General features: G+C 40.9%; 1 protein-coding gene across 9 annotated transcripts; it reads left to right on the forward strand.

Moving 5' to 3' along the window:
* LOC128695486 (alpha-aminoadipic semialdehyde synthase, mitochondrial-like) lies at nucleotides 1-27,879 on the forward strand. Of its 9 annotated transcripts, none has more exons than XM_070095610.1 (5): nucleotides 1-201; nucleotides 11,015-11,191; nucleotides 11,974-12,126; nucleotides 15,906-17,016; nucleotides 19,758-21,287. In XM_070095610.1, exon 5 carries the CDS (start codon nucleotides 19,848-19,850, stop codon nucleotides 20,772-20,774), a length of 927 nt encoding a protein of 308 aa, XP_069951711.1. In that variant the 5' UTR covers nucleotides 1-201; nucleotides 11,015-11,191; nucleotides 11,974-12,126; nucleotides 15,906-17,016; nucleotides 19,758-19,847; the 3' UTR covers nucleotides 20,775-21,287. The 9 variants fall into 9 exon arrangements, 7 of the variants coding, with proteins under 7 accessions (XP_069951711.1, XP_069951709.1, XP_053642138.2 ...); XM_070095608.1 differs by having other exon boundaries at nucleotides 3-249; XM_053786163.2 differs by having other exon boundaries at nucleotides 3-215.
* The last annotated feature ends 64 nt before the right edge of the window (nucleotides 27,880-27,943 follow it).

Consider the following 27,943-nt stretch of genomic DNA (forward strand, 5'->3'; position numbering starts at 1 on the left):
TCATTAACGCCCATCACCCCCCCCCCTGGAGGTGCACGGTCCCTACAGGTTTACCGTCTGGCCATAAATCACTAAAATAATTGAAGAAGTTGGCACCCCTGAAGAGGTGCGCGCGTGCGCGTGCGCACTCATGGAAAAAACCTCAGTGTTCGGGAAACTTTGTGGCAGGAAGAGTTATTTACGTACAAAGCACAGCATAACGTACAGTGAATAACGTACATAAGACTTGTTAATAGTGTAGGAATACTTGTGAGTGGCGGGTTTATTAATGGTGTCTGGTTTATTATAACTGGTTTATTAATGGTGTCTGGTTTATTATAACTGGTTTATTAATGGTGTCTGGTTTGTTATAACTGGTTTATTGTTATGACTGGTTTATTAATGGTGTCTGGTTTATTATAACTGGTTTATTAATGGTGTCTGGTTTATTATTATAACTGGTTTATTAATGGTGTCTAGTTTATTATAACTGGTTTATATCAAGGTTGTACAATATCAAGGTTGTTACCTTGATGTTGCCGCTGTGATCATTTATGCCCTAAATTTTACTCCATATATCAAGGTTGATTTGTTGTATAATTATTTAGTACAAGTACATGTAAATATAATTATTTAGTACAGGTACATGTAAATATAATTTAGTACAGTTACATGTAAATATAATTATTTAGTACATGTAAATATAATTATTTAGTACAGGTACATGTAAATATAATTATTTAGTACATGTAAATATAATTATTTAGTACAGGTACATGTAAATATAATTATTTAGTACAGGTACATGTAAATATAATTATTTAGTACAGGTACATGTAAATATAATTATTTAGTACAGATATATGTAAATATAATTATTTAGTACAGGTACATGTAAATATAATTATTTAGTACAGGTACATGTAGTAAATATAATTGTCATATAGTATATATAAATTATCCACCAGGATAACACAAGAAAGTTATCAAGGGACTGTCCCCCAGGATGCCACCCACACCAGTCATCGGCTAACACCCAGGATGCCACCCACACCAGTCCACTAACACCCAGGATGCCACCCACACCAGTCATCGACTAACACCCAGGATGCCACCCACACCAGTCATCGGCTAACACCCAGGATGCCACCCACACCAGTCCACTAACACCCAGGATGCCACCCACACCAGTCCACTAACACCCAGGATGCCACCCACACCAGTCCACTAACACCCAGGATGCCACCCACACCAATCCACTAAAGCACAGGTACCCATTTAACTGATGGGTGAACATAGACAACCGGTGTAAAGAAACACGTTTAATGTTTCAACCTTGGCTGGGAATCAAACCTGGACCCTCACTGTGTGAAACCACCTGTTGCCACCAGGACACGGGGCACTGTGCCCAAGTTGTCCTAGTTAATCTCCACACTACTGTAAGTTTATTTACTTACAAGTACACATAAATACAGTTACACAAATTAGCATACAATGTTTGAAGCTAGCATTTTAGGTGACCTTAAAAATAGGCTGAAAATTGTCACCGAGATTATAAAGTCACTTAAGAATAACTCGGGGAATCTGTCTCATGTCCCACCATTATTGTACAAGCAAGCTGCCCATGTCCTTTCGCATGCTATTTCATTACTTTTTAACAAGTCTCTAGAAACTAGCACCTTCCCGAAACTACTCAAGACAGCAAGGGTTACACCAATACACTTGGTGTGGTGAAGAGGCTCTTGGTCTGAGGAATTAGACCTGTCGGTCTCCTTCCTCAGACCGAACCTAATTACCCCTCAATCCACCGTTCCCTATCCCATCCTCCTCATCTTCCCCTTTTTCATTTCCTCCTCCTCCTCCTCACCCCTCCCTTTTGCCCTTCCTTTTTGGCCTTTGGGTTTTTTGTTTTTTTTTTCCCCACAGGCATGCTAGTTCCTAGGTAGGGGAAAGGGTACCGGGGTCCATCCCATTCCGTTGAGGTTCTTGGCGGTGGTGTAGTTTGCCATGGAATCTGGATTCCCTGTCTCGATCCCTCTCTGGTATCCCGGAGGGTGGCTTTGGGTGTCTCTCGGGCAATGGGTGTATCTCTGGAAGCCACCTTTCGGATTCCGGGGGTGGTGGCCAAAGGAGGTATGCTTTTTGGCGGATTTCTGGCCGCCCTCTCTTTTGTCCACCGAGGTAGCTCGGCAGATGTGAGGTTGTTATCCTGGATTGCCGGTTTACTGGCATGATGGGTAGGGTATGGCACGGGTTCCATGCTGCATCTGCGCTACTTACGGTGCTGAGGTCCTCTTGGACGCGGAGGGAGATTTCTGGCCCTTTCATTCCACCTAGGAACTATCCCTCCCCGGTCCCCACCTTTTTTTATTTTTATTTTCTTTTCTTCTTTTTTTTTCTTAAAAACAAAAAAGAAAGAAGTAACCTAACCATGGCAGCCCTAGTCCATGAACCTGCTACCCCCAGGCCCCTTCTTGATACCGCACCCCGTTCTGACCCCGCCTCATCTTTGGACCACTCTTCGGACACTCCTCTTGCCAGTGCTGTTTCCTCACCCGCTTCAGGTACTGAGGCCTCGACTGACTCCTTCGATTTATCTGACCTTCGCTCTCCTCTGACTATGCTTCCGGCCTCTCCCTCTACGGTGCGGCAATTTTCGAATCGCCGGCCCGTTCCACGTCAGACCAACTCTGGTCCCACGCCTAAACGCCAACGACAATTACCTGCTGATGATACTTCTCCACCTTCTCGTTCTTCTCAGAAAAGATCGACACGTCCTTCACTACCTTTCCACGCTCAGTTTCAGACTGCACAATGGACTAAATTCTTCACTTTACGACCACCTTCCTCTACTGCCTATCTTTCTGACCACAGTATTGGCAAGGCACTCCTATGCCATGTTGGTAAAGATATTTCTTTTCATGCTCTTAAGAGCGGTACGCGCATCATAACCGTACAGAATGCTACCCAGGCTCATGAGCTTTCTCGTCTTTCCCATATCGATACTGTTCCTGTCACTATTGAAAAACATCATTCCCTCAATTCTTGTAGTGGTACCGTCATTCTGCCCCATACCATAGTTCAACAAAATTTCCAGACGTGTGGCACTGACATTCTTGAACAGCTGGAACTTCAAGATCTCCCAATCCTCAAGGTAGACACTTATGTTCTTCCTGCCCGCGGGCGGAGACGATACCCTAGCAATGTGGCTCGTTTAACTTTTGACAGCCGTGAACTCCCATCCTCAGTTTATGTAGCAGGACATCGGTTACAAGTTCGAAAGGTGATCCCTACACCGCAACAGTGTAGAAATTGCTGGCGATTTGGCCATCCAGCGAAATATTGCTGATCTATCGCCGAATGCCCGGTCTGTGGTGCCGATGACCATTCTAATATGTCTTGCAATCGACCTCCCTCTTGCCTTAATTGTCATGAGGCTCACCCTTCGTACTCTCGCCGTTGTCAAGTCTACTTAAACGAGCGGGAAATCCGTTACCTCAAAGAGGCAGAAGGTCTCCCTTATGCCATGGCAGTTTCTCATCTCTGCCTCCAAGGGAGACTGCCTCGTGTTTCTTATTCCCGTGTTTCAAAACGTCCCCCCACTTTTGGGATCCCATCTTCTGCAACCACCTCTGTGGTTACCTTTCCCATAGTCTCTCCTGTATCTAATTTTTTGCTGTCCTAGGCTCAGACGTTCCTACTTCAACGCCTTAGTCTGATCTCACTTCTTCGTGTTCTCCCTCACAAGCCTCAGTAGTGACGAGATCTCGTATGACACCTCCTCCTAATCATCCCTCTACTTCTCAAAAGTCAAAAAAAGGTCCGTTAACACCTCCTACCCATCTTCCACCTCCTCATTTTACCTTCCGTGTCTCTGTACCTGGTTCTTCCCCTCTCACTGGCTCTGTTACAAGTGTAGAGGTTCACCCTCCTCCTCATACTGTACCTTCCTCCCCTGTTCCCTCCCAAGTTTCTTCCTCTTCTGCCACCTCCCAGGTTTCTGCCTCTTCTGTCCCCTTCCACGCTTCTCCAGTTCCCTCCACCCTTTCGCCTCCCCTACCTTGGTACAGTCCATTACAGTTCCAATCTTTACTCATCCTCCCCCTACCATTTCCAATATTGTCTCCCATACGAGGTCTCTGAATTCTGAAACACTTGAAGCAATCTCTGAATATATTGCAGAGACCAAACCATCAATGGACACTGATCCACCCTCCGTTCCTTCTCTCTCCTCTGCTCCATCTGCGCAACTCCTTTCTTCACAGCGCACCATTCCTTCGCTGCTTGAACGTTTTCCACTGCCTCCGCATGTGGACTTTTCTAACCCCTCTAGTCCATAGGAACCCTTACCTGCGGATTTCAGGTATCTTTATCATTGCCAATCATGGCCTATTTACAGTGGAATATACACGGCCTCAGGGGTAATCGGGGTGAGCTTCAGATGTTACTCTCCCAGTCTTCCCCTGTTGGTGTTTGCTTACAGGAACCAAAATTACACTCTGCTGTTATCTCTCCCATCTCAGGCTATAATTTATTGTATTCTTCAGATCCTTTTCCTGATGGGACCTTTAATGAAAGTGCCCTTCTTCTATGCACTGATATTCCGTACCATCAGCTATTTGTTTGTACTTCGCTGCATTACACAGCAGCCCGTATCCACTTGCCTAGGTGGTATATGCTCTGTTCTTTATATCTCTCTCCTTCTCGGGCATTATCTATTCCGGATATTGCCTTTCTTGTTTCGTCATTACCGCCACCGATTCTGTTACTTGGCGATTTTAATGCCCACCATTTCCTCTGGGGGGGGGTCTCACTGTGATTCCTGTGGCATTCAGTTAGAGGCTTTTCTTGCCACCCACCCTCTCCATGTTTTAAATACAGGTACTCACACCCATTTTGATCCTCGGACTCACACACTCTCTCAGTCTGCTCTTCCTCCACCGCATTAGACTTCACTTGGTCTGTTCTCCCGGACTTACATGACAGCGATCATTTCCCAATCATTCTTACTTCCCCTTCATATTCACCACCTCTTTGCATCCCACGCTGGCAATTTGATCAGGCAAATTGGAACCTTTACTCAAACCTAACTGTTTTAGAGAGGTTCCTTCTTCGTCCTCCATCGATGAGCTTTTACACCTCTTCTCGTCCTCCGTTTTAACCGCAGCTTCTAATTGTATACCCCAAACTTTGAGCAGGCATTCTCAGAAATGCGTGCCTTGGTGGTCTCCTGCTTGTGCTCGTGCAGTACGTTTGAAACACGCTGGCAGGTACCGGTACAATAGAACCACAGAGAGACTTCTTGACTTTAAGCAGAAGCGTGCGATCGCTCGCCGTGTCATCCATGACGCTAAACGCACTTGCTGGCGAGATTATGTCTCCACCATCACCTCTGCTTCCTCTATGAGTGCAGTCTGGAAAAAAGTACGAAAACTGAATGGTAAATATTCTCCTGACCCGGCTCCTGTTCTGCGGGTTGCCGGTGTTGATATAGCAAACCCACTAGATGTTGCCAATGAAACTGGCAATCATCTGGTCCGTATTTCTCAGGGACTCCATCTATGCCCCTCATTTCTTTCCTCAAAGTCTGCCAGAGAGTTAGCACCCTTGGACTTTTCTTCTCTCAGAGAAGAACAGTATAATGTGCCTTTTACACTTCAAGAACTGGAGGCAACACTCTCAGCTTGCCGATCATCGGCAGCTGGGCCCGACGACATTCATATTCGTGTGGTACAACATTTACATCAGTCAGCCCTTGCAGTCCTATTACGCCTTTACAATCTTATTTGGTCACCAGGAGTTCTTCCACAGCTGTGGAAATCCGCCATTGTTCTCCCTTTCCGCAAACCAGGCACTACGGGACATGAAGCCTCCCACTATCGTCCCATTGCTCTTACCAGTGCAGTTTGCAAAGTGATGGAACGCCTAGTAAATAGACGTTTAGTGTGGTATTTAGAGACACACAACAGTCTCTCCACTCGTCAGTATGGCTTTCGTAAGGGACGTTCTACCATAGATCCCTTGGATACGTATGTTCGTAATGCCTTTGCGAATAACCACTCAGTTATTGCCATATTTTTTGACCTTGAGAAGGCATATGACACAACTTGGAGGTATAATATTTTAGCCCAAGCCCACTCCTTAGGCCTTCGAGGCAATCTACCATCCTTCCTTAAGAACTTTTTAACTGACAGGCATTTCTGTGTTCGGGTTAATAATGTGCTCTCCCCGGACTTTATCCAAGCTGAAGGTGTCCCCCAGGGATGTGTTCTGAGCACAACACTTTTTCTCCTTGCTATTAATGATTTGGCCTCTAGTCTTCCATCAAATATTTGGTCATCACTCTATGTTGATGACTTCGCTATTGCCGGTGCAGGCACTGACTGTCACCTCATTACAGTTTCTCTCCAGCATGCAGTCAACCGTTTTTCCAGTTGGGCCACCACACATGGGTTTAAATTTTCCAGCACTAAAACCCACCAAATTACTTTCACTAGACGCTCTGTCATCTCCGATCATCCTTTGTACCTCTATGGCTCCCGTATCCCTGAACGTGATACAGTCAAGTTTCTGGGCCTCCTCTTTGACCGTAGGTTATCCTGGAAACCTCACATTACCTCTCTGAAGGCAACTTGTCACAGCCGGCTGAACCTTCTTAAAACCCTTGCTCATCTTTCATGGGGAGCTGATCTTCGAACCCTCCTTCGCCTACATTCCACCCTCATTTTATCGAAACTTGATTATGGTGACCAGATCTATTCAGCGGCATCTCCTGGTACTCTCTCTAGCCTTAACCCCATTCATCACCAAGGATTACGTTTATGCCTTGGTGGTTTTCGCTCTTCCCCTGTCGAGAGCCTCTATGCAGAAGCGAACGTTCCATCCTTATCCGATCGCCGTGATGCCCATTGCCTTCACTACTATGTACGCTCTCATGATCTCCACAATCCTTCCATTTATAGAATGGTCACTGATATTAGTAGACATTCTTTATTTGTTCGCCGCCCCTGTTTACTCCGTCCCTTCTCTCTTCGCCTTCATTCGCCCTTGTCTTCTCTTCAATTACCACCTTTCTATGTTCATGTAGCATCTCACTTTTCCCTACCCCCCTGGGAAGTTCCAGCTGTTCGAGTCTGTTCTTTCTCTCTCCCTTGCTCGAAAGCCCAACTGTCTACAGTTGCTTCCCGCTCTCTTTTTCTTGACCACTTTCACTCTCATTCTCATGCCATTGCTGTGTACACAGATGGCTCTAAGTCTTCTGGCGGCGTAGGATTCGCAGCATTGTTTCCGGACAGCGTCATACGAGGGCATTTACTATCTTCGGCTAGCATTTTTACTGCTGAATTGTATGCCATCCTTGCAGCACTTATCCGTATTGCATCTATGCCTGTGTCATCATTTGTGGTTGTCTCAGACTCCCTTAGTGCTTTACAGGCTATACAGAAATTTGATACACCTCACCCCTTAGTCCTCCATATCCAACTTTGGCTACGCCGCATCTTTACCAAGCATAAAGATATTGTTTTTTGTTGGGTCCCTGATCATGTTGATGTACAGGGCAATGAACAGGCAGACACTGCTGCGCGGTCAGCAGTCCATGACCTACCAGTTTCATATAGAGGTATTCCATTTACGGACTATTTTGCTGCAATATCTTCCCACCTTCACACCCGTTGGCAACAACGTTGGTCTACTATGCTCGGCAACAAACTTCAATCTATTAAACCAGTGTCGAGGTTGGGAGACTACTCTCTCCCGTCTTCGCATTGGCCATACTCGTCTTACTCATGGATAACTCATGGAGAGGCGCCCTGCTCCTCTCTGTGAGAATTGCCAAGCTCCATTATCAGTCAGCCACATTCTGTTGGACTGCCCACTTTATCAATGAGCACTCAGAATTTACCTCCGTCGTCGTCTTCGCTCCGCTGCTCTCTCTTTACCTTCCCTTCTCGCTGATGGACCCACCTTTCATCCGGACTTTCTCATTGACTTTTTGACAACAACTGACTTCACAAATTCTGATACCTTCAGCCCTTTCTACTTCAATCTCTTGCTACCCTCTACCCCCGTACTATCCCCTGCCCTGCTGTTTTCTGTAACCTACTGATCATCCCTCCTCCCTTCTGCCATCCAATACCCTCACTTCCTTCCCTACCCTGCAGCACTGTATAACCCTTGTGGCTTAGCGCTTCTTTTTGATTATAATAGTAATACACCAATACATAAAGGTGGTGACCCTACAGATTTAAACAACTATAGGTCAATATCAAACTTACCATTGCTATCCAAAATCTTTGAGAAACTCATGCACAGGAGACTATATTCATTTATAACGGCACGAAATGTACTCAACCCCTGCCAATTTGGATTCAGAAAAAATAAAAGCACCAATGATGCAATTATAAAAATGCTAGATCTGCTTTACACAGCATTGGAAGATAAGGAATATCCACTAGGAATTTTTATTGACCTAAGAAAAGCTTTTGACACAGTAGACCACGGCATCCTACTCCACAAGCTTGACCATTATGGTATATAAGAGGCCATGCGCTTGCATATTTCAAATCATACCTTACTAATAGGTATCAGTATGTCACCATTAAAGACACAGCATCAACAACACGGCCACTTGATACTGGAGTTCTGCAGGGTAGTAGTGTCCTTGGCCCCCTGCTCTTCCTCGTATACATCAATGATTTTCCAAACGTATCCCAACACCTGAACCCCATTCTCTTTGCTGATGACACGACTTATGTCATCTCTCACCCTAATCTTGACACCCTCAACACCATTGTTAATGAGGAGCTGATCAAAATATCGACAAAACCTACTATATAATGTTTGGTAGCAGAGCAGGAGTTGCGCAAATTAACATTAAGATTGACAACACTCTAATTGCCAGACATAATGAGGGCAAATTCCTAGGCCTATACCTCGACAACAACCTAAATTTCAGCACCCATATCCAACACATAACCAAAAAAGTATCCAAGATACGATACTGCGTGCCGCAAAATGCCCTTCTCACACTATACCACTCGCTTATTTATCCATACCTCACCTATACTATTTGTGCTTGGGGATCAACTGCAGCAACACACCTAAAGCCAATAATAACCCAACAAAAAGCTGCAGTAAGAATAATCACTAAATCCCATCCCTGGCAACACCCCCCCCCCCTCCCACACTTCATAGATCTAAACTTACTCCCTGTTCAGTACACCCACACTTAATACTGTGCAATCTACATCTACAGGACCTTAAATTACAATATTAACCTTGACCTAAAATGCTTTCTTGATAGTTGTGACAGAACCCACAGGCATAACACCAGACACAAACATCTCTATGACATTCTCCGTGTCCGACTAAACCTTTACAAAAATTCAATGTATGTCAAAGGCCCTAAAATCTGGAACACCCTACCTGAAAACTCTAGAACTGCAGACGCATTCATCACCTTCAAAACTACCATTAGAAAACATCTTATCTCCCTGATACACCCCGTCAACTAATTACACGAATACCACCTGGTGGTTCACACTTACACTCACTCTCCCATTTGACCATAAACAGAAATATCAATCTCAATCTTAAAATAATGAATCTTACCTAGTCATAAGTTGGCCTGTGATACTCCAATACTGAAACCATGTATTGTGCCAAAACTAAAGCATTCACATTGCTAAACTCACAAACTAGTATTTAGTCACTTAGCCATAATACCAACTTACCTCATAATTTGTAATATTTTAAAGTTAAGAATTAATCTAAGTCTTCCCGAAATGCCTAGCCATACTAGGTGTTTTAGTGGCCCCCTCTGTAATTAGTATTTTACTACATGTAAACCACACAATAACCAAATAGTGTAAACTCAGCATTGTAATCCTTATAGAGAATGAACTTTGAATTTGAATAGATTTAAGTAGTTATTATGTACTAGGATTAGTCTGCCCGATATGCCCCAGTATGATTGTGACTTTCTTTGTACTTCGCAAACCAAAATTGTAGTTACACATTGTAAGTAAGTAATTATTCAGGTATACACAAATACAGTTACATAGATTATCATACAAGACTGTTCAACTGCCTCCCAGCATACATAAGGGGCATTACCAATAGACCCCTGGCTGTCTTCAAGACCCCTGGCTGTCTTCAAGCAGGCACTGGATAGGCACCTAAAGTCAGTACCTAACCAGCCGGGCTCTGGGTGGTACATTGGACTGCGTGCAGCTAGTAATAACAGCCTAGTTGATCAGGCCCTGGTCCACCATGAGGCCTGGTCACAGAACAGGCCACGAGGACATTGACCCCTGAAACTATCTCCAGGTACACTCCAGGTATACTTAGTAGGATATGCGTAGAGAACCTAGGATAACCTAAAAATGTCAAAGTGACTTATTTCCATTGGGGTCCTTAGCTTGGCCAGTAGGCCTGCTGCAGTGCTCTTCCATTCTTATATTCTTACATTTATTTACAGTAGAACCCGTGTATGCAGAGATTCAGTTTCTACAGATTCGGTTATCCATGGTTTACCGTGGCCTGAACATAACCTTAATTTAGCTTAATAATGTTGGCAAGACACGACAGTAGTGATGGTGGCAGTTGTTCAGAGCCTAAGACAAGCCATCAAGTGCTTCACATTAGTAAAAAAGTGATAATTTTTTACTTATTGTGTGTAATTTATCAATTAATCTTCATCATAGGTATGTGAGTGAGAAACAACTTAGTCGTACCCTGAGTTTCGAACTTTCTTCATTCCAGAAGGCTGTTCAAGTGCCATTTCCGAATGAATTTGTTCCCATAAGGAATAATGTAAATTAGATTAGTCAGTTTCAGACCCAAAAAATACACTTACAAAGGCATGGACAATAATACATTTACATAATTGGTCGAGTTGGGAGTTGTTCAAAACTCGAGGTACCACTATATGTGCATATGGTTGGGTACTATCTGTGGTTTTGGGCATCCAGGGTAGGTCTTGGAAGATATCCCTCAGGGATATAGGGAGACTACTGTAGTCTTATCATTACAGGCCTATCAGAATGTGGGAGCCAAGATACAAGAGGACCTATCAGAAGCACCGGTAATCATAGGGGTGAGGCAGGTGCCCACTGATCAACTTATACCAAACAGAACGTACTGTTTCTTCTCTCACACTATTAAAGCTCAGGAAGCCAACATGCTGCTCCTTGATGCTATTTTAGAGAAGGTAAGATCAGATAATATTTGTTAGCATTTTTTACCTGGGGAGGGTTATCCACCCAGGATAACCTGGCGTGGGGAGGGTTAATCACCCAGGACAACCTAGGGTGGGGAGGATTAGCCACCCAGGATAACCTGGGGTGGGGAGGGTTAGCCACCCAGGATAACCCAGGGTAAGGAGTGTTAACCAGCCAGGATAATCCAGGGTAAGGAGAGTTAGCTACCCAGGATACCCCAGGGTAAGGAGTGTTAGCTACCCAGAATAACCCATGGTAGGGAGTGTTAGCCAGTCAGGATAACCCAGGGTAGGGAATGTTAGGCACCCAGGATTACCCAGGGTAGGGAGAATAGCCACCCAGGATAACCCAGGGTAGGGAATGTTAGGCACCCAGGATTACCCAGGGTAGGGAGGGTTAGCCACCCAGGATAACCCAGGGTAGGGAATGTTAGGCACCCAGGATTACCCAGGGTAGGGATGGTTAGCCACCCAGGATAACCCAGGGTAGGGATGGTTAGCCACCCAGGATAACCCAGGGTAGGGAGAGTTAGCCACCCAGGATAACCCAAGAAAGTCACTGGGTCATCGAGGACTGTCTGTCTTACATGTTTCCATTGTGGTCCTTCAATCTTGTCCCCCAGGATGCCACCCACACTGGTTACTTACTGCTAGGTGAACAGTGACAGTAGGTGTCTTAAGGAAACACGTCCTACTGTTTCCACCCGTACTGCGAATCAACCCCCGAACCTCAGTGTGTGAGCTGAGAAATTCACAGTATTTTGTGTTTTCAGAACATCCGGTTGCTGGACCATAAGCGTATGTGTGACAGGCAAGGCCAGTGTGTGGTGGCGTTCGGCAAGTATACTGGAGTTGCTGGCATGATCAACATTCTTAATGGACTTGGTCTTTGTCTCCTAATACTTGGGCGTCACACACCCTTCATGGTATGCTACTACTTGGGTATCACACACCCTTCATGGTATGTTCCTAGCACTTGGGCATCACACACCATGGTATGTTACTACTTGGGTATCACACACCCTTTATGGTATATTCCTAGCACTTGGGCATCACACACCCTTCATAGTATGCCATTACAAAAACCCCTCTACGATGGGCAATACTGTACTGGCAGTAGCGTACTGACAATAAGTTGTGTCAGTCTTGTTACAGGTCCGCTATCACAAATCCGGCAATCAGTTATTTGGTTCCTTCAGTTATTCAGCACTAATTTTGGCTAGCATAATTTCAAATTTCCAGGGTCGCCACACCAACCTGCTGGTACTGTTTGGTGGCGCTACTTGCTGCATAAGTCATTCCAATTTCTTTTTCTCCATTTATTGTTTTAACCTGCTTACTTTTAGCCCTAGCCATGGTTCCAATGAATAAAAGAAATGCTTCTCATTATGTAAAGCATCTACACAGTACATTATCCATTAAAGATAAGGTGGCTTTGAAGCCACTGTCGGTTGCCATGAGCTCAGTCTCATGAAGCAGGAGAATATGCTTTATTATTACGCTAATATCAACACTACAGCATATTTGCCTATCACAATTGATCTAATATGACATAAGAAACAATATAAATAACATAAAACATGTTAAATACTCCAGAATGAATAATATTTGGCATAACACCGAGCAGTTTGACAGTGTTATGAAGAGGATATGGTAAAACAAATACCATTCTCCTAGTCTTGGTGGCTTGTATTAGAGAAAACGGAGTATAGCACAGGCCTATGGTATACACTCGTACTCCACCATAAACATGAAACAAAAAAGTTATTTTCTCTCTATAGATTATCACACATAGCAGCATATGTGTAGAGAACCTAGGATAACCCCAAAAAGGTCAACATGGCTTATTTTTAGTACCTGGCTTGGATTAGCCATATATGATTTTTGGTAAATATTCGATTCCCAGCCAGGGTAGAAACATTAGGCGTGTTTCTTTACACCTGTTGTCTATGTTTACCCATCAGTAAATGGGTACCTGGGTGTTAGTGGACTAGTGTGGGTGTTATCCTGGGACACTGACCTAATTTTCTTGAAATAGCATAACAAGTGCCTTTCTATACAGTAGTATGTCACTCGTATTGTAGATAGTGACCCTCGTATTGTAGATAGTGACCCTCGTATTGTAGATAGTCTTAATGACCCTCGTGTAGTAGATAGTCTTTTTAGTATGATAATAAGATGTTATCATCATTATAGATTAATAAGAAAATATTATAACCTTTATATTATAATAATAAGGTAAAAGGACCCCAATGGAAATAAGTCACTCTGTCTGACTTTTTTGGGTTATCCTAGGTTCTCTACACATATGCTGCTTTGTATGATAATTCTATGTAACTGTATTTGTGTATACCTGAATAAACTTACTTACTGATGTCAGCTAGGCCTGTTTACCTTGTACATGTATGTGTAGTAAATAAAGATATTTTTATTATTATTATTTTTTTTTTTTTTCAACAAGTCGACCGTCTCCCACCGAGGCAGGGTGACCCAAAAAAGAAAGAAAATCCCCAAAAAGAAAATGCTTTCATCATCATTCAACACTTTCACCACACTCACACATAATCACTGTTTTTCCAGAGGTGCTCAGAATACAACAGTTTAGAAGCATATACGTATAAAGATACACAACATATCCCTCCAAACTGCCAATATCCCAAACCCCTCCTTTAAAGTGCAGGCATTGTACTTCCCATTTCCAGGACTCAAGTCCAACTATATGAATTATAATTATTATTATTATTATTATTATTATTTTTTTTTTTTTTTTTTCTCAACAAACCGGCCATATCCCACCAAGGCAGGGTGGCCCAAAAAGAAAAACAAAAGTTTCTCTTTTTAAATTTAGTAATTTATACAGGAGAAGGGGTTACTAGCCCCTTGCTCCTGGCATTTTAGTCGCCTCTTACAACACGCATAGCTTACGGAGGAAGAATTCTGTCCCACTTCCCCATGGAGATAAGAGGAAATAAACAAGAACAAGAACTAGTAAGAAAATAGAAGAAAACCCAGAGGGGTGTGTGTATATATACATGCTTGTACATGTATGTGTAGCGTGACCTAAGTGTAAGTAGAAGTAGCAAGACGTACCTGAAACCTTGCATGTTTATGAGACAAAAAATGGACACCAGCAATCCTACCATCATGTAAAACAATTACAGGCTTTCGTTTTACATTCACTTGGCAGGACAGTAGTACCTCCCTGGGCGGTTGCTGTCTACCAACCTACTACCTAGGATTATTATTATTATTATTATTATTATTATTATTATTATTATATTATTTCCTCAGTTGTTTGTTGGGTTATCTTATTCAAACTTGGGCAATGTATGATGGGAAGATACTTCTTCACGTACACCAAAAATGAAAGAAATCAGACCATAAATAGCGGAGTTCACTTCTCAGCCATTAGCAGCCGCTTAGCGGTATATTTTTGTATGGTTGTTATGGTTATATTCTCATTTTTTCAGTCTCATTTGATAGAATGAAATATATATTACAGAAATAGATATGATTTTGATTGCTTTCATGACGAAAAGTACCTTGAAATTGCGCTCACAGTAGCAAAAATGTTCTATTCTTTAGCGAAGCTCAAGAGTAAACAAATGACGTCACCGTCCAATACCTGTCCGCCTGCCAGTCCAAATTCCAATACGCAGTCAAGAATGGGTTTACATTATTTATACAATTATTACAATAATGCAGTAGTCTGCATAACAGTAAATCTTCTATTATTTTGTGAATAAAAATTCCAAATGGTAAATAACAAAAAAAGGCACAATACCGTAACTGGAACGATACAAATGGTAAGCAAGAGTAATATAAGAGGGGCCTGTAGCCATGACTAATGAACAGAGAAAATGTTATTTTAGTGCCAGGAATGTCTGCATTGTTTATTCTGGATCCTATTTTGAAATTGGCATCTGTTGAAATTTGTGTGAAATCGGCCAAATTGCCAATTTCTGACCACTTTATTGGGTAGTTGAAATAAGTGAATGGGCAGTTTCTTGTGCTCAGTTGACAGACTAGAAGTAAATAAGTTTATTCAGGTATACACAAATACAGTTACATAGATTATCATACATAGCAGTATATGTATAGAGAACCTGGGATAACCCAGAAAAGTCAGACAAAGTGACTTATTTCCAGTACCCAGCTTGGGCTTGCCATATATGATTTTTGGTAAATATTTTTTTTTCTCAGTTGTTTGTTGGGCTATCTCATTGAAACTTGGGCAATGTATGATGGAAAGATGCTTCTTAACGTACAACAAAAACAAAAATGACGGACGATAAATAAGGGAGTTCACTTCTCAGCCATTAGCCGCCTCTTTGCAGTATATTTTCGTATGGTTTTTATGGTTGTATTCTCATTTTTTGGACTCATTTGATATAATGGAAGATATATTACAGAAATAGACATGATTTTGATTGCTTTCATGACGAAAAGTACCTTGAAATTGAGCTCAAAGTAGCGGAAAATGTTCGATTTTTGCCGATGTTCAATGAACAGTGTAAGTCAAGTTGGTTAATTTTATTAAGTGTATTCTAACTTAACCACTCTGTAATTCGGCAAACTCAGTAATCCGGCACACTACAGGTCCCAATGATGCCGGATTTGTGATGGAGGACCTGTATCAGTAACTTCTATAATAATACAAATAATTAGTATAATCAGTAAATATTGAATCAGTTGATTCCTACAGCACATTGGACCTGCCCATAATTACCGCAACACAGAGATGGCAAGACAGTCAATTCGTGACACCGGCTATGAAATTTCGCTGGGCATAATGCCAGAGCTGTGACCTAACTGGTCACAGACTGTACCATGATTACTGGATGAAGGTTCAAACCTACACCACTAACCAGGCACAGACAAAGTTAAATGTTTATTTCAGCTTAATACAATGTTTGTACAGAGATGGTTGACATGATACAATGTACAGTGATGGGTGACATGATACAATATTTGTACAGTGATGGGTTACATGATACAATGTACAGTGATGAGTGACATGATACAATGTACAGTGATGGGTGACATGATACAATATTTGTACAGTGATGGGTTACATGATACAATGTTTGTACAGTGATGGGTGACATGATACAATGTACAGTGATGGTTGACATGATACAATGTTTGTACAGTGATGGGTGACATAATACAATGTTTGTACAGTGATGGGTGACATGATACAGTGCTTGTACAATGATGGGTGACATGATACAATGTACAGTGATGGGTGACATGATACATTGTTTGTACAGTGATGGGTGACATGATACAATGTTTGTATAGTGATGGTGGACATGATACAGTGTGTGTACAGTGATGGGTGACATGATACATTGTGTTTACAGTGATGGTTGACATGATACAGTGCTTGTACAATGATGATTGATATGATACAGTGCTTGTACAGTTATGGTTGACATGATAGTGCTTTTACAATGATGGGTGACATGATACAGTGATTGTACAGTGATGGTGACATGATACAGTGCTTGTACAATGATGGGTGACATGATACAGTGCTTGTACTGTGATGGGTGACATGATACAGTGCTTGTACAATGATGGGTGACATGATACAGGGCTTGTACAGTGATGGTTGACATGTTACAGTGCTTGTACAGTGATGGGTGACATTTAGGTGTGCAAGCAGGAAGCCCATAGTCATGCAGAGCATTTTGGGTTCAACTTACAATATTTTGACTTCACAACGGTTCGACTTACGAGAGTTCGACTTTACGATGGCGTAGCAGCAATTACTTTGGAGATGAAACTTAAAATAATTACCCAACATGAAGGTAACTTATATTCATTCATTTACTTTTTAATGCTGGTACAGCCTCTCCTCACTTAACGATGGAGTTCCATTCATGAGATCACATCATTAAATGAATTCGTCGCTAAGTGAGGAGCATATTATAATGGTAGTGGGTTTGTGTCAACTAGCTTTGATAATTTTTTAATGTCATCTTTGCACCATTTATAACATTTCTGGTATATTTTTACATATACAGCAGCATACTGTATATTGTAATAAACAGAAGAGAGGAAATCAACTCTAATATACATTATTTAGGTATGAATACTGGTCAGACAGCCCATTGTAAGTCCGAGGCATTGGTAAAGGAGTACGTCACTAAGTGAGGAGAGGCTGTATTTAGTTAGTTACAGTAATTATTTGTTTATTTACTGATTCAATGACAGTAGTTATTAATTTGTTATTTATTTAGCATATCATATTTATATTCTATGATATTTTCAACTTACGATGGGTTCGTTAGAACATAATCCCATTATAAGTCAAGGAGCATCTTCCTGTGCCTTTAACAGTGATGTTTCTACTGTTGGTGTAATTCTAAACTTTTGATCATGTTGGTGCTTGAAAATAAAGAATGGGCGAGTGTTTTGGTTGTAAGAATTGTTTAGCATGATAAATAATAATAATAATAATAATCTTTATTTCTGCAAGTACATGTACAGTAATTCCTTGACTTACAAACATCTCGAGAATCGCGTGTATTGTCTATAATATTCATTATAGAGGAAGTCTTCAACTTAGAACACATTGGGGACTTTCTGTATTGTGTATAATAATGATATTATACACAATACAGCTAGCCCTCCACTTTCACGAGCTTCAAATATTCGCAAATGCCCATCCGCCCAATCATAACATGTATATACAATACAGTGGACCCCCGAGTTTCGTGATTAATCCGTTCCAGAGAGCCTGTCGAAAGTCGAAAATCACGAAACTCAAAACCATTTTCCCCATAAGAAATAATGGAAATAAAATTAATCCGTTCCAGACACCCAAAAATATTAAAATATTTTTTTTTTTAATTAAATAAAGATTTACATAGTGAAATCAATGACAAATCAAGTACATGTACATGCATATAAAAAATGATAATAACATTACACTTACTTTTACTGAAGACTTCTGGGTGGATGGAAGACGGGAGGAGGGGATAGGAGGAAGGTGTACACTATTGTTTGGAAGGAGAATCTCCTTCCATTAGGACTTAAGGTAGCAAGTCCTTATCTGGGGTTACTTCCCTTCTTCTTTTAATGCCACTGGGAACAACTTGAGAGTCACTGGACCCCTGTCGCACAAAATATCTGTCCAGAGAGGTCTTTTTCTGGCGTTTCTTTAAGATTTCCCTGAAGTGGGACACAACACTGTCATTGTACATGTTGCAGATATGGCTTGTTTCAGCATGGTCAGGGTGATACTTTTCAACAAAACTTTGCAACTCATTCCACATTCTACACATGTTCTTAATCACTGAAGAAGGCACCTCATTCACTCCCTCTTCCTCCTCCTCTGAATCAAGTTCCTCGGCTGTGGTCTGATGCTGTTCCAGTTGAAGCTCTTGCAGTTCGTCAGTGGTTAACTCTTCCCTGTGGTCCTCCACTAGCTCTTGCCTGTGGTCCTCCACCAACTCTTCCACATCCCCGTCACTCACTTTATTTACCAAAGGGCTTGCACTAGCTTTCCTTGGGTTCATGATGACTTATTTAGCAGTTGCAAGCACAAAAAACAATGGATTATTATCAAATGTATTGTATGAACCCATGGGGTGATGGTCACGTGTTGGTAAACAATGGCACATTGAGCGTGAATGGCATGGGAGACTCGCTTTGTGTGCATGGTGACGGGTGGACGGGTACTGGACGGTCGCCGAAACATGAGTTTTTTCACGAAACTCGAGGCCAAATTTAAAAAAAAAAACTCGCCGAAGGTCGAATTTCACAAAAGTCGAGGGTCCACTGTATTTTATGAAGTTTTCATGTGTTTTATGATTGTTCGTGGTTCAGTAGGTTAAGGAAGCAATATTGTTAGGCTAAGTAAATGTTATTATTGTATTTTGCTGCATTACATTTGCGCATCAAAACATTAGCAAACACTACAGTATTATTATATTTCCCTACATGATATTTATGCACCAAGCATTTGCGAATTTTCAAGATTCGTGAGGTTCTTGATTCCCAACCCTTGTGAATATGGAGGGCCTCCTGTAATGATATGATACACAAGATTCTCAATGTGTTTGTAAGTCAAGGACTAATTGTACAAGGTATACAGACCATAGCTGACATCAGTGACATACTACTATGTATACAGAAAATCCCTTGTTATGCAGAGCATTTCCTGCAACTTGGGTTACTGTATTTTGCGGCTTATTAGACACATTTTTTTTTTCTATAAAATGTCTCCAGAAACCACCCTGCATCCTATAAACTGATGGTCAGTGACTGGAGCGGGTTATTTGTGTATCATTCCAGTCACGGTATTGTGCCTTTTTTTGTTATTTTGAGGTGTGGGGTGGGCTGTAGCTCTCCCAGTTATATCTGATGCTGAACCATTGAAATAAAACAAATCATAAGCTGTGAAATACAGTAATTTTGTCCCCAGGATGCGACCCACACCAGTTGGATTACTGGGTTAAGGCTCAAACCTCCATCACTAACTGGTTACAAACCATGCCATGTTTATTTCTCCTGGGTGACTTAGTTATTTTCTTTCTGTGAGCAGCGACCAACAAGATTTATTCTTGTGAGGCAAGCCGTCGTGACCACAACGTAACCCTAAACTTTGTATAACTACAACAATTCCTGTAGTATTATGAGGCGCAATCTAAGAGGAAACAGCACCAAGGCCAGAAAGAAAACGCCGAAAAATCAACTATTCAACAAGTGTAGTCAGGAGGACGCCGGCCCAGCAACCACCCCACTCACCACCACTCAAGGCGACACCACAACAATAACAACAAACATGGCTGCCACCAGCCCATCCTCCCCTCTCTTCCCCGGATTCAACCTACCAAGTAGTCTCTCAGGTATGACCAATGATCCAGATACCCTAAAGTCATGCATCTCCAACTTAGTTATTGAAAATATGAATCTTCGAGAGACGCTAACAAAACTAGACGCCAGGATGACACAACTCGAGAACAAAATCCTCAGTCTTGAACAAAAGTTATCAACACCAGGAATGACAAACTGTGGCAAGACCATCCAGACAGTCATAGATAGCCATACCCAAGAAATAATATCTCTTAATACAAAGGTTGAAGAAGCAGTAAAAGAATGGAAGAACAACTTAGATAACCAGTTCAGCGACTACTTTGCTCTCCAAGAAGATAAAACTGAACAAGATAAACTATCGGACGCAGTAATAGTTAACAGTCCACTTTTTCCCAGTGATATGAACCAAACAAACAGTAAAGAAATTACTCTGCAGATCATAAAGGACCAAACAAGTGTTATTGTACCAGAGTCTGAAATAAAAGAAGCCAGGTTACTAGGATCTCATGGTAGAAAAAGTGTTATGCTTAGATTCCACTCACATGACAGGAAAAAAGACTTAATTATTGCATCTATTAAAGTAAAGAAAGAGGTATACATAAACGAGTGTCTTACCAAAAAACGTCAGAACCTCCTGTATAGAGTCAGAAAACTTAAACGGGAGAATAACGACACAATACACCAATGCTTCACACGGGATGGGAAAATTCTTGTTAGGGAAACAAATGTAGGTCAACAATCATGAATGAGAATGATCTGTCACGATTTCTCAGGGATACTAATCTTACAGAGAATAACTAAACAATGTCCAACTTAAAAGCCTACGTAGTGTAGTGTACGTTTTGCTCCATTATTGTTCAAATTTCATTGTGCAATCTCTCAGTATTTAAATAATCAACTACCTCATTTTGTGATTTTACTAGTAAGCATAAGTCACCTTATGTAATTTTCTTATTTACTATTGTTTGCTTAAACATTAGCTGAATTGATACTTTCTCTGTCCATATTACTACCTCATAGTTTTTTTAAATACTATCAACTGATATTACCTACTAAAATTAATAATTATCATTTTTACTATAATTTCAAATTACTCTTAACATTTTTGACATTTAATAACCATTACTTGTCTAATTACCTTTACCTGTTTTATACCACATTTACTATCTTAGAGTACTCTTAATTACCTTGTATTGCCATATAACCTCTAGTATAACTACCAGTGCAATATTGAATGAAATAAACATTACTTTTTCACTTTTTTTGTAATCATTATTACTTACTAAAAATTTTTATTAAACACCATATTTACTACCAGTCAATTTTACTTTTGTACATTAAACATTATTTTATACTTCCCATAACATTTTGTTGCCAAATTTTCAAGTTTGTATATTCAACTCCAACCTTTATATTATCCTTTGTACCTGTCTACCATCTTACTATCATATTATAACCAAGACATTACCATTATTCATTGTTCTTACCTGTCCATTTAATTTTGTTTACCACTACTTGTTTTTTCTAGTCACTTTTTATTGTGTGTGCAATTAGTGTATATTCCAATTACTTTTTTGCAAGTACCAAAACTATCTTTTGCTAGCTAGTACCAACTACCTCATTTTTTTTACTTTTTATTGTGCAATAAACTGATCAACTTATTTAATATTACAAATCAGATCTTACTCCGAAACCAATATTATTTCATAGTGACTATCTGTCCATTTAACTTGTTTACCATTACTTAATTGTAGTCCCTTATATATTTTTTGTCCTTTATTTTAGCTTTATATAACTACCTTAGATCATATATTCACAATTGTTAAACTAATCAAGGTGCTATTCTCAGGTGCTAAAGTTAATAAGTTCACTATTTTGCCATTATACTCCAAAGCTCATTTATTTGATTACCACTTTATTGTTCACCATAACTTATATTAGTCCCTTTTATATTATGATCTTATATTATAATTCTAACTTTAAAGAATTACCTTTAAAGTACTACCTACTATTATATTCTCAAGCTCCATTATTTGATCATCACTTTATTTGTTCACCACAAATTATTTTAGTCCCTTTTATATTGTCTCCTTTATTTTAGCTTTAAAAACTACCTTAGCTCATTATTTTTTACATTTGTTAAATAATTCAGGTGCTATTTTTTTTTTTTTAGCTTCAGAATATTTACTTTATTTTTTACTTAATTCTAACTATAGATTCACTACAAATCTTATGATTACAAGCATTGATCCTGATACCAACCTCTTATTTAATGACTTAAATGATTCAAACAGTTACTGTAATTACTACACAGCAGAACAATCAAAGGCACTTCTCAGAGCCAACAACAACATAACTATCTTTAACTACAATATCAGATCTTTAAGCAAGCATTATGATGACCTCCTAGCTTGACCTCGTCTGGGAAGTCAGTGGGAGCTAAGTCTTTCTCCTCAACTGGTGGGATGGACTGATCCAGTGAAGTGGATGAGGTCTCCCCTGTTGAAATAGCACCGACCCACTGATCAGGTGGCAAGTCATCCTGTACTTGAACAGGGTAAGGATAGTGAGCCAGGTGCACAAGATTGGTACAGTGGACCCCCGCATAGCGACTTTAATCCGTGCAAGAGGGCTCATTGTTATGCGAAATGATCGGTATGCGAATGAATTTTCCCCATAAGAAATAATGGAAATCAAATTAATCTGTGCAAGACACCCAAAAGTATGAAAAAAAAAATTTACCACATGAAATATACATTTTCCTACACACAAAGAGAAGGATACATGCACAATAGTAGAGTAGTACATGCACAATATATATTGTGCATGTACTACTCTACTAAATGAAGAATAAATGACACTTACCTTTATTGAAGATGCAGCAATGACTGATGAGACACTGTGTCCTGGGAGTGCCTTTTCCTCCTTAGTACAGTAGGTCCTGTTTGGCATTTTCTTCCAGAACAGGCCTTATCACACTGTGTATGCCACTACGATTCTTAAATCTCTCAAACTAACCTTTGCTGGCTTTAAATTCACCAATATGAGCACTAGTTCCAGGCATTTTTCCCTGTTCACCTGGGTGTTAGTCGACTGGTGTGGGTTGCATCCTGGGAGACAAGATTAAGGACCCCAATGGAAATAAGTTAGACAGTCTTCGATGACACTGACTTTTTTGGGTTATCCTGGGTGGCAAATCCTCTGGGGTTAATTGTTTCTTGGTATTCTCAATAAGCCACACCAACAACGGTGCTACAGCAGCAGCAGCAGCTGACAGTGCAGCAGCAGCAGCAGCTGACAGTGCAGCAGCAGCAGCAGCTGTACCACCAATAGTAGCGATGGTTGATTGGGGTTTATTATACAACCTGGCCAGCTCGGAGACATGCACTCCACTTTCATACTTATCAATGATCTTTTTCTTCATCTCTATTGTAATTCTCACCCTTATTGCTGTAGGGTTGGCACTAGAAGCTTTCTTGGGGCCCATGGTCACTTATTTTCCAGAAAAAGCACCGAAAACACTGTAATAATACGAAATATTCCGATTGTATGCTTGGATGTTACCGAGGAGGCTGGCTGGTAAACAATGCCACCGGCGGAACATGTGAGCGTGGCTCAGGCCGCGTCTCGGATGAAAATCGGTAAGCGGGTTTTTAAGCGGTATGTGAGGCAAAATTTTTGCGATTAAAGTAAGCGGTATGCGAAATAATCGCTATGTGATGCCATCGTTATGCGGGGGTCCACTGTACTAGTGAACCGTGGGAAAGAGTTGTGCTTGATTTGTTAACCAATTTTAAATGTTCCCTCCAAGGTAACAAATATCTGTGTGTTATGGTAGACCATTTCACCAGATATTGTGAGTTAGTTCCTATTGCAGATAAGACTGCCGAGACAGTAGCTAAAGCGTTTAAAGAACGCATAATCTGCAGGCATACCACCCCTAAGTCCCTAGTAACAGATAATGGAGGTGAATTCTGCAACGAGATTCTTGAAAATTTGTGTACCTTGTACAAGATCTCTAAGTCAACCATTGTTTCCCATCATCCTGCCAGCAATGGGTTAGCAGAACAAACCAATAAGAAAGTACTTGATGTTTTGAGAGCCACTAGTGAAACTTGGGATGAAGTCATACCAGATGTTCAATGTGCCATAAATTCTGCTTACAATGCTTCCATAGGTGACACTCCACATTATGCATTGTACGGTGTAGACAAGCATTTGCCTTGAGTTGTTATATTCCACTCTGAAACCCAATTATAACCCTGATGATTTCATAGCAACTCGTACCAGCATAGCTCAAAGTGTTTTTAGAAGAATCCGTGAGACACTTCATAAATCAACAGCAGAATTTACTAGAGTAACTAATAGCCATGCTAAGCCGACCAAAGTTAAAGTGGGTTCGAGGGTTATGCTGACTAATTTCAATAAAACATCCTCAGTGCCTAAGCTCGATCAAAAGTTTGTTGGCCCTTATCGAGTAGTTGAACATATCAATGGCAATAAGTATAAGGTTAGAGAAATTAGTGCTGGTCAGTATAAGGAATTGCATTTAGATCATATGAAATTAGTATGCGATGTCGAGGATGATAATTCTACCCAGACTAATGTGTCAATCGCTGACAATCCTCTTGACTCTGTACCCTCTACCTCTAATACTCAGCCAGATAATCAACCCGAATGTCGTTATTCTTTGCGTACTCGACAAGTAATGAGAAACCCACAAGTATCTTTTGTAGATACTTGTTCAGATCTCCCTAAGTCAAGGCATGTGTTAGCCATTGCAAAGGAATTCGATCCTCCCAAAGACGATAACCATTCTGCATAAGTAAATCTTACCCTTGCAGAGTTGAGTTTAAATGTACATAGCCTGTATAATTAGATGTCCAAGATGAATGAAGTTGTCAACTGTGTGTTTTGTTATTAGCTGATCAGTTTTCAGAAATTTTTTTTTGTGTTCACGTTCCCTCCTAATTCTGAGATTAGCAGTACTGATCTGTGAGTGCCAGATTTGCCTTTGCTGTTAATTACTTTCACCTTTGTAAATATATATTTATTCTTCCTCAGTATCTGTAGAGTGCATGAATACAGATCGATCGATCAATTCCATCCTTTATTATACCATGATTTGTTCTTATGATTCATAATGCATTACGTTAAAACTCATTACCTTAACATCCATTACGATACCATCCACTAGTTCTAAGTTACATATGTCTTTGTTATTGTATAGAATCAGCCCAGAGCCACCTGCCTGTTCAGCCTATAGCATAGTATTGTATGTTGAGACCACATACGTAACATGACCAAGCTGTCAGCATAGTTGCTGATCCCCTACATGTCTTGTATAGCTTATCTGATTATCATAGTTAGTACCATCCATATGTTTTACATACACGACCCCTTTGCTAGGCCTAGTGACTAGTTTGTATGATGTCACGTGATTTCGCATGAGTGCGTGGGCCGCGCTGCATCGGCCTCAGTTCCCGCATAGGTCTACACCAGGCAAGACGCAGCAGTTTGGGCTCTCCCCCTTCATACTCTGCTAATATAAGTGTTACCGTCCAACAAGTGTGTTTTACTCCAATCATCATATCTCCTACGAACTCCCACTACACATATTCAAAGTTAAAAAGGAGAATGATGTATTTATTGTTTGTGGTTTAAGTATACAGTGGACCCCCGCTTAACGATCACCTCCTAATGTGACCAATTATGTAAGTGTATTTATATAAGTGCATTTGTACGTGTATGTTTTGGGGTCTGAAATGGACTAATCTACTTCACAATATTCCTTATGGGAACAAATTTGGTCAGTACTGGCACCTGAACATACTTCTGGAATGAAAAAATATTGTTAATTGGGGGTCCACTGTATTTGTAAATGCTGTAGGGGTTATACAACACCTGGCTTGGTTATGCAACACCTGACTTGGTTATGCAATACCTGGTTTGCTTATGCAATATCTGGCTTGGTTGTGCAACACCTGGCTGAGCTATACAACACCTGGCTGGGCTATAAAATACCTGGCTGGGCTATACACCACCTGGCTTGGTTGTACACCACCTGTCTTGGTTATACACCACCTGGCTTGGTTATACACCACTTGGCTTGGTTGTACACCACCTGGCTTGGTTGTACACCACCTGGCTTGGTTGTACACCACCTGGCTTGGTTATACACCACCTGGCTTGGTTATACAACATCTGGGTTGGTTACACTCAATGATCTCTACAGATTCAGCATTTTCCATAACTAACAATTTTCCTGGCTAGGATGTTCATCTCTGGAGTATTGTAGCCACAGCTCCCATGTCCTCACGTCAGACAGGCAAAGGTTATTGTCTACTAGATGGTCTGTATACAAGATCAAATGAAGAATAGATCTTCGATTATGCAGCATCCTTGGCTGGGGTTGAACAAGAGTCAAAAACACGATAGTTACATCATTTTTTTTTTTGATGTTCTGGTGTTGTTAGAGTGTTAGCAAAATAGGATTAATCAGGGGATTCAGAGAACCTGGTTAGTGGGACTTTGAGTTCTGGAGGTGGGAAGTACAGTACCTGCACTCTGAAGGATGGGTGAGGATGTTAGTCCTGGAAGCAGGAAGTACAGTTCCTTTACTCTGAGGGATGGGTGAGGATGTTACAGTTCTGGAGGTGGGAAGTATGTGCCTGCACTCTGAAGAATGGGTGAGGATGTTACAGTTTTGGAGGTGGGAAATACAGTTCCTGTACCCTGAAGGATCAGTAAGGATGTTACAGTTCTGGAGGTGGGATGTACAGTACTTGCACACTGAAGGATGGTTGAGAATGTTACAGTTTTGGAGGTGGGAAGTATAGTACCTGTACTCTGAAGGATGGATGAGGATGTTACAGTTCTGGAGGTGGGAAGTACAGTTCCTGTACCCTGAAGGATGGGTGAGGATGTTACAGTTCTGGAGGTGGGAAGTACAGTACCTGCACTCTGAAGGATGAGTGAGGATGTTACAGTTCAAAGGATCACATTAACTGTGATGTTGCATTGCTTCTGACAAGACAGCTATTGAATGAATGATGGTGAATGTCTTTCCTCTTTTATTTCATTGCCCCATCATGGTGGGAGACAACTGATATGTAAAAAAAATATATATATTGTTTTTCTGGATTATTTTTCAGGTCTCTATTAAAAGGACTGCTGCACAGTTTTGAATTTCAGATGACCAATTGCTGGATAATCAATGATGTATTTATTTAGCCACACAGTTGTGTGCATGATAATGTGTAGGATGAGGATCTTCCATATATTAAGCTTTACTGGGCATCAACATGACACTGTACGTATATCTCTGAATTCATATAGGTAATGAATAACAGTATTTTTATGCCTTTCTCATAATTCAGTGTTATAAACAGCATTGTACAATCAGTGCCATTTTGTGATGTAGTGCTTGTGAGGTCACTAAGGGAGACCTAACTCCAGTAAATTGTCACACACCTTGCCTTGGCAAATAGCTGTCAGACATGCCTCTCGGCTAAAGTCAGGTCTTTTATTCTTGAACTTGTGTCAGGTTGTAACATGTGGTCTATGCCTTGTGGGGAAGGAGGGTGCTTTAAGGACCTTATAAGCTCAAGGAAACAGCTAGAGAGGGAGGTTGGTGACAGGTCCGGTGAATGGGAACCCTGGACAGCTGTGTGTGTAGTGGACCACGCATTGCAAATCTCAGGTCAGTTGGTCGGTGAAGAGTACAAGTCTGTGTTACTCATAACATCTACCCTTCCTCTGGTAATAAGTCTCATAGGTCAGTTGTGTAATTTTCTGTCAGGATATGTTGTATTCTCACTCTTTATGTTATTAAGTAAACTATAACCATAGTTCCCATTTTTATTTTTACCCTCTTATGCCATTCCTATTCTGTTAAGCACTGGGATAATACAG

This window comes from Cherax quadricarinatus, chromosome 50 (assembly GCF_038502225.1).
Source record: "Cherax quadricarinatus isolate ZL_2023a chromosome 50, ASM3850222v1, whole genome shotgun sequence".
Lineage (NCBI taxonomy): Eukaryota > Metazoa > Arthropoda > Malacostraca > Decapoda > Parastacidae > Cherax > Cherax quadricarinatus.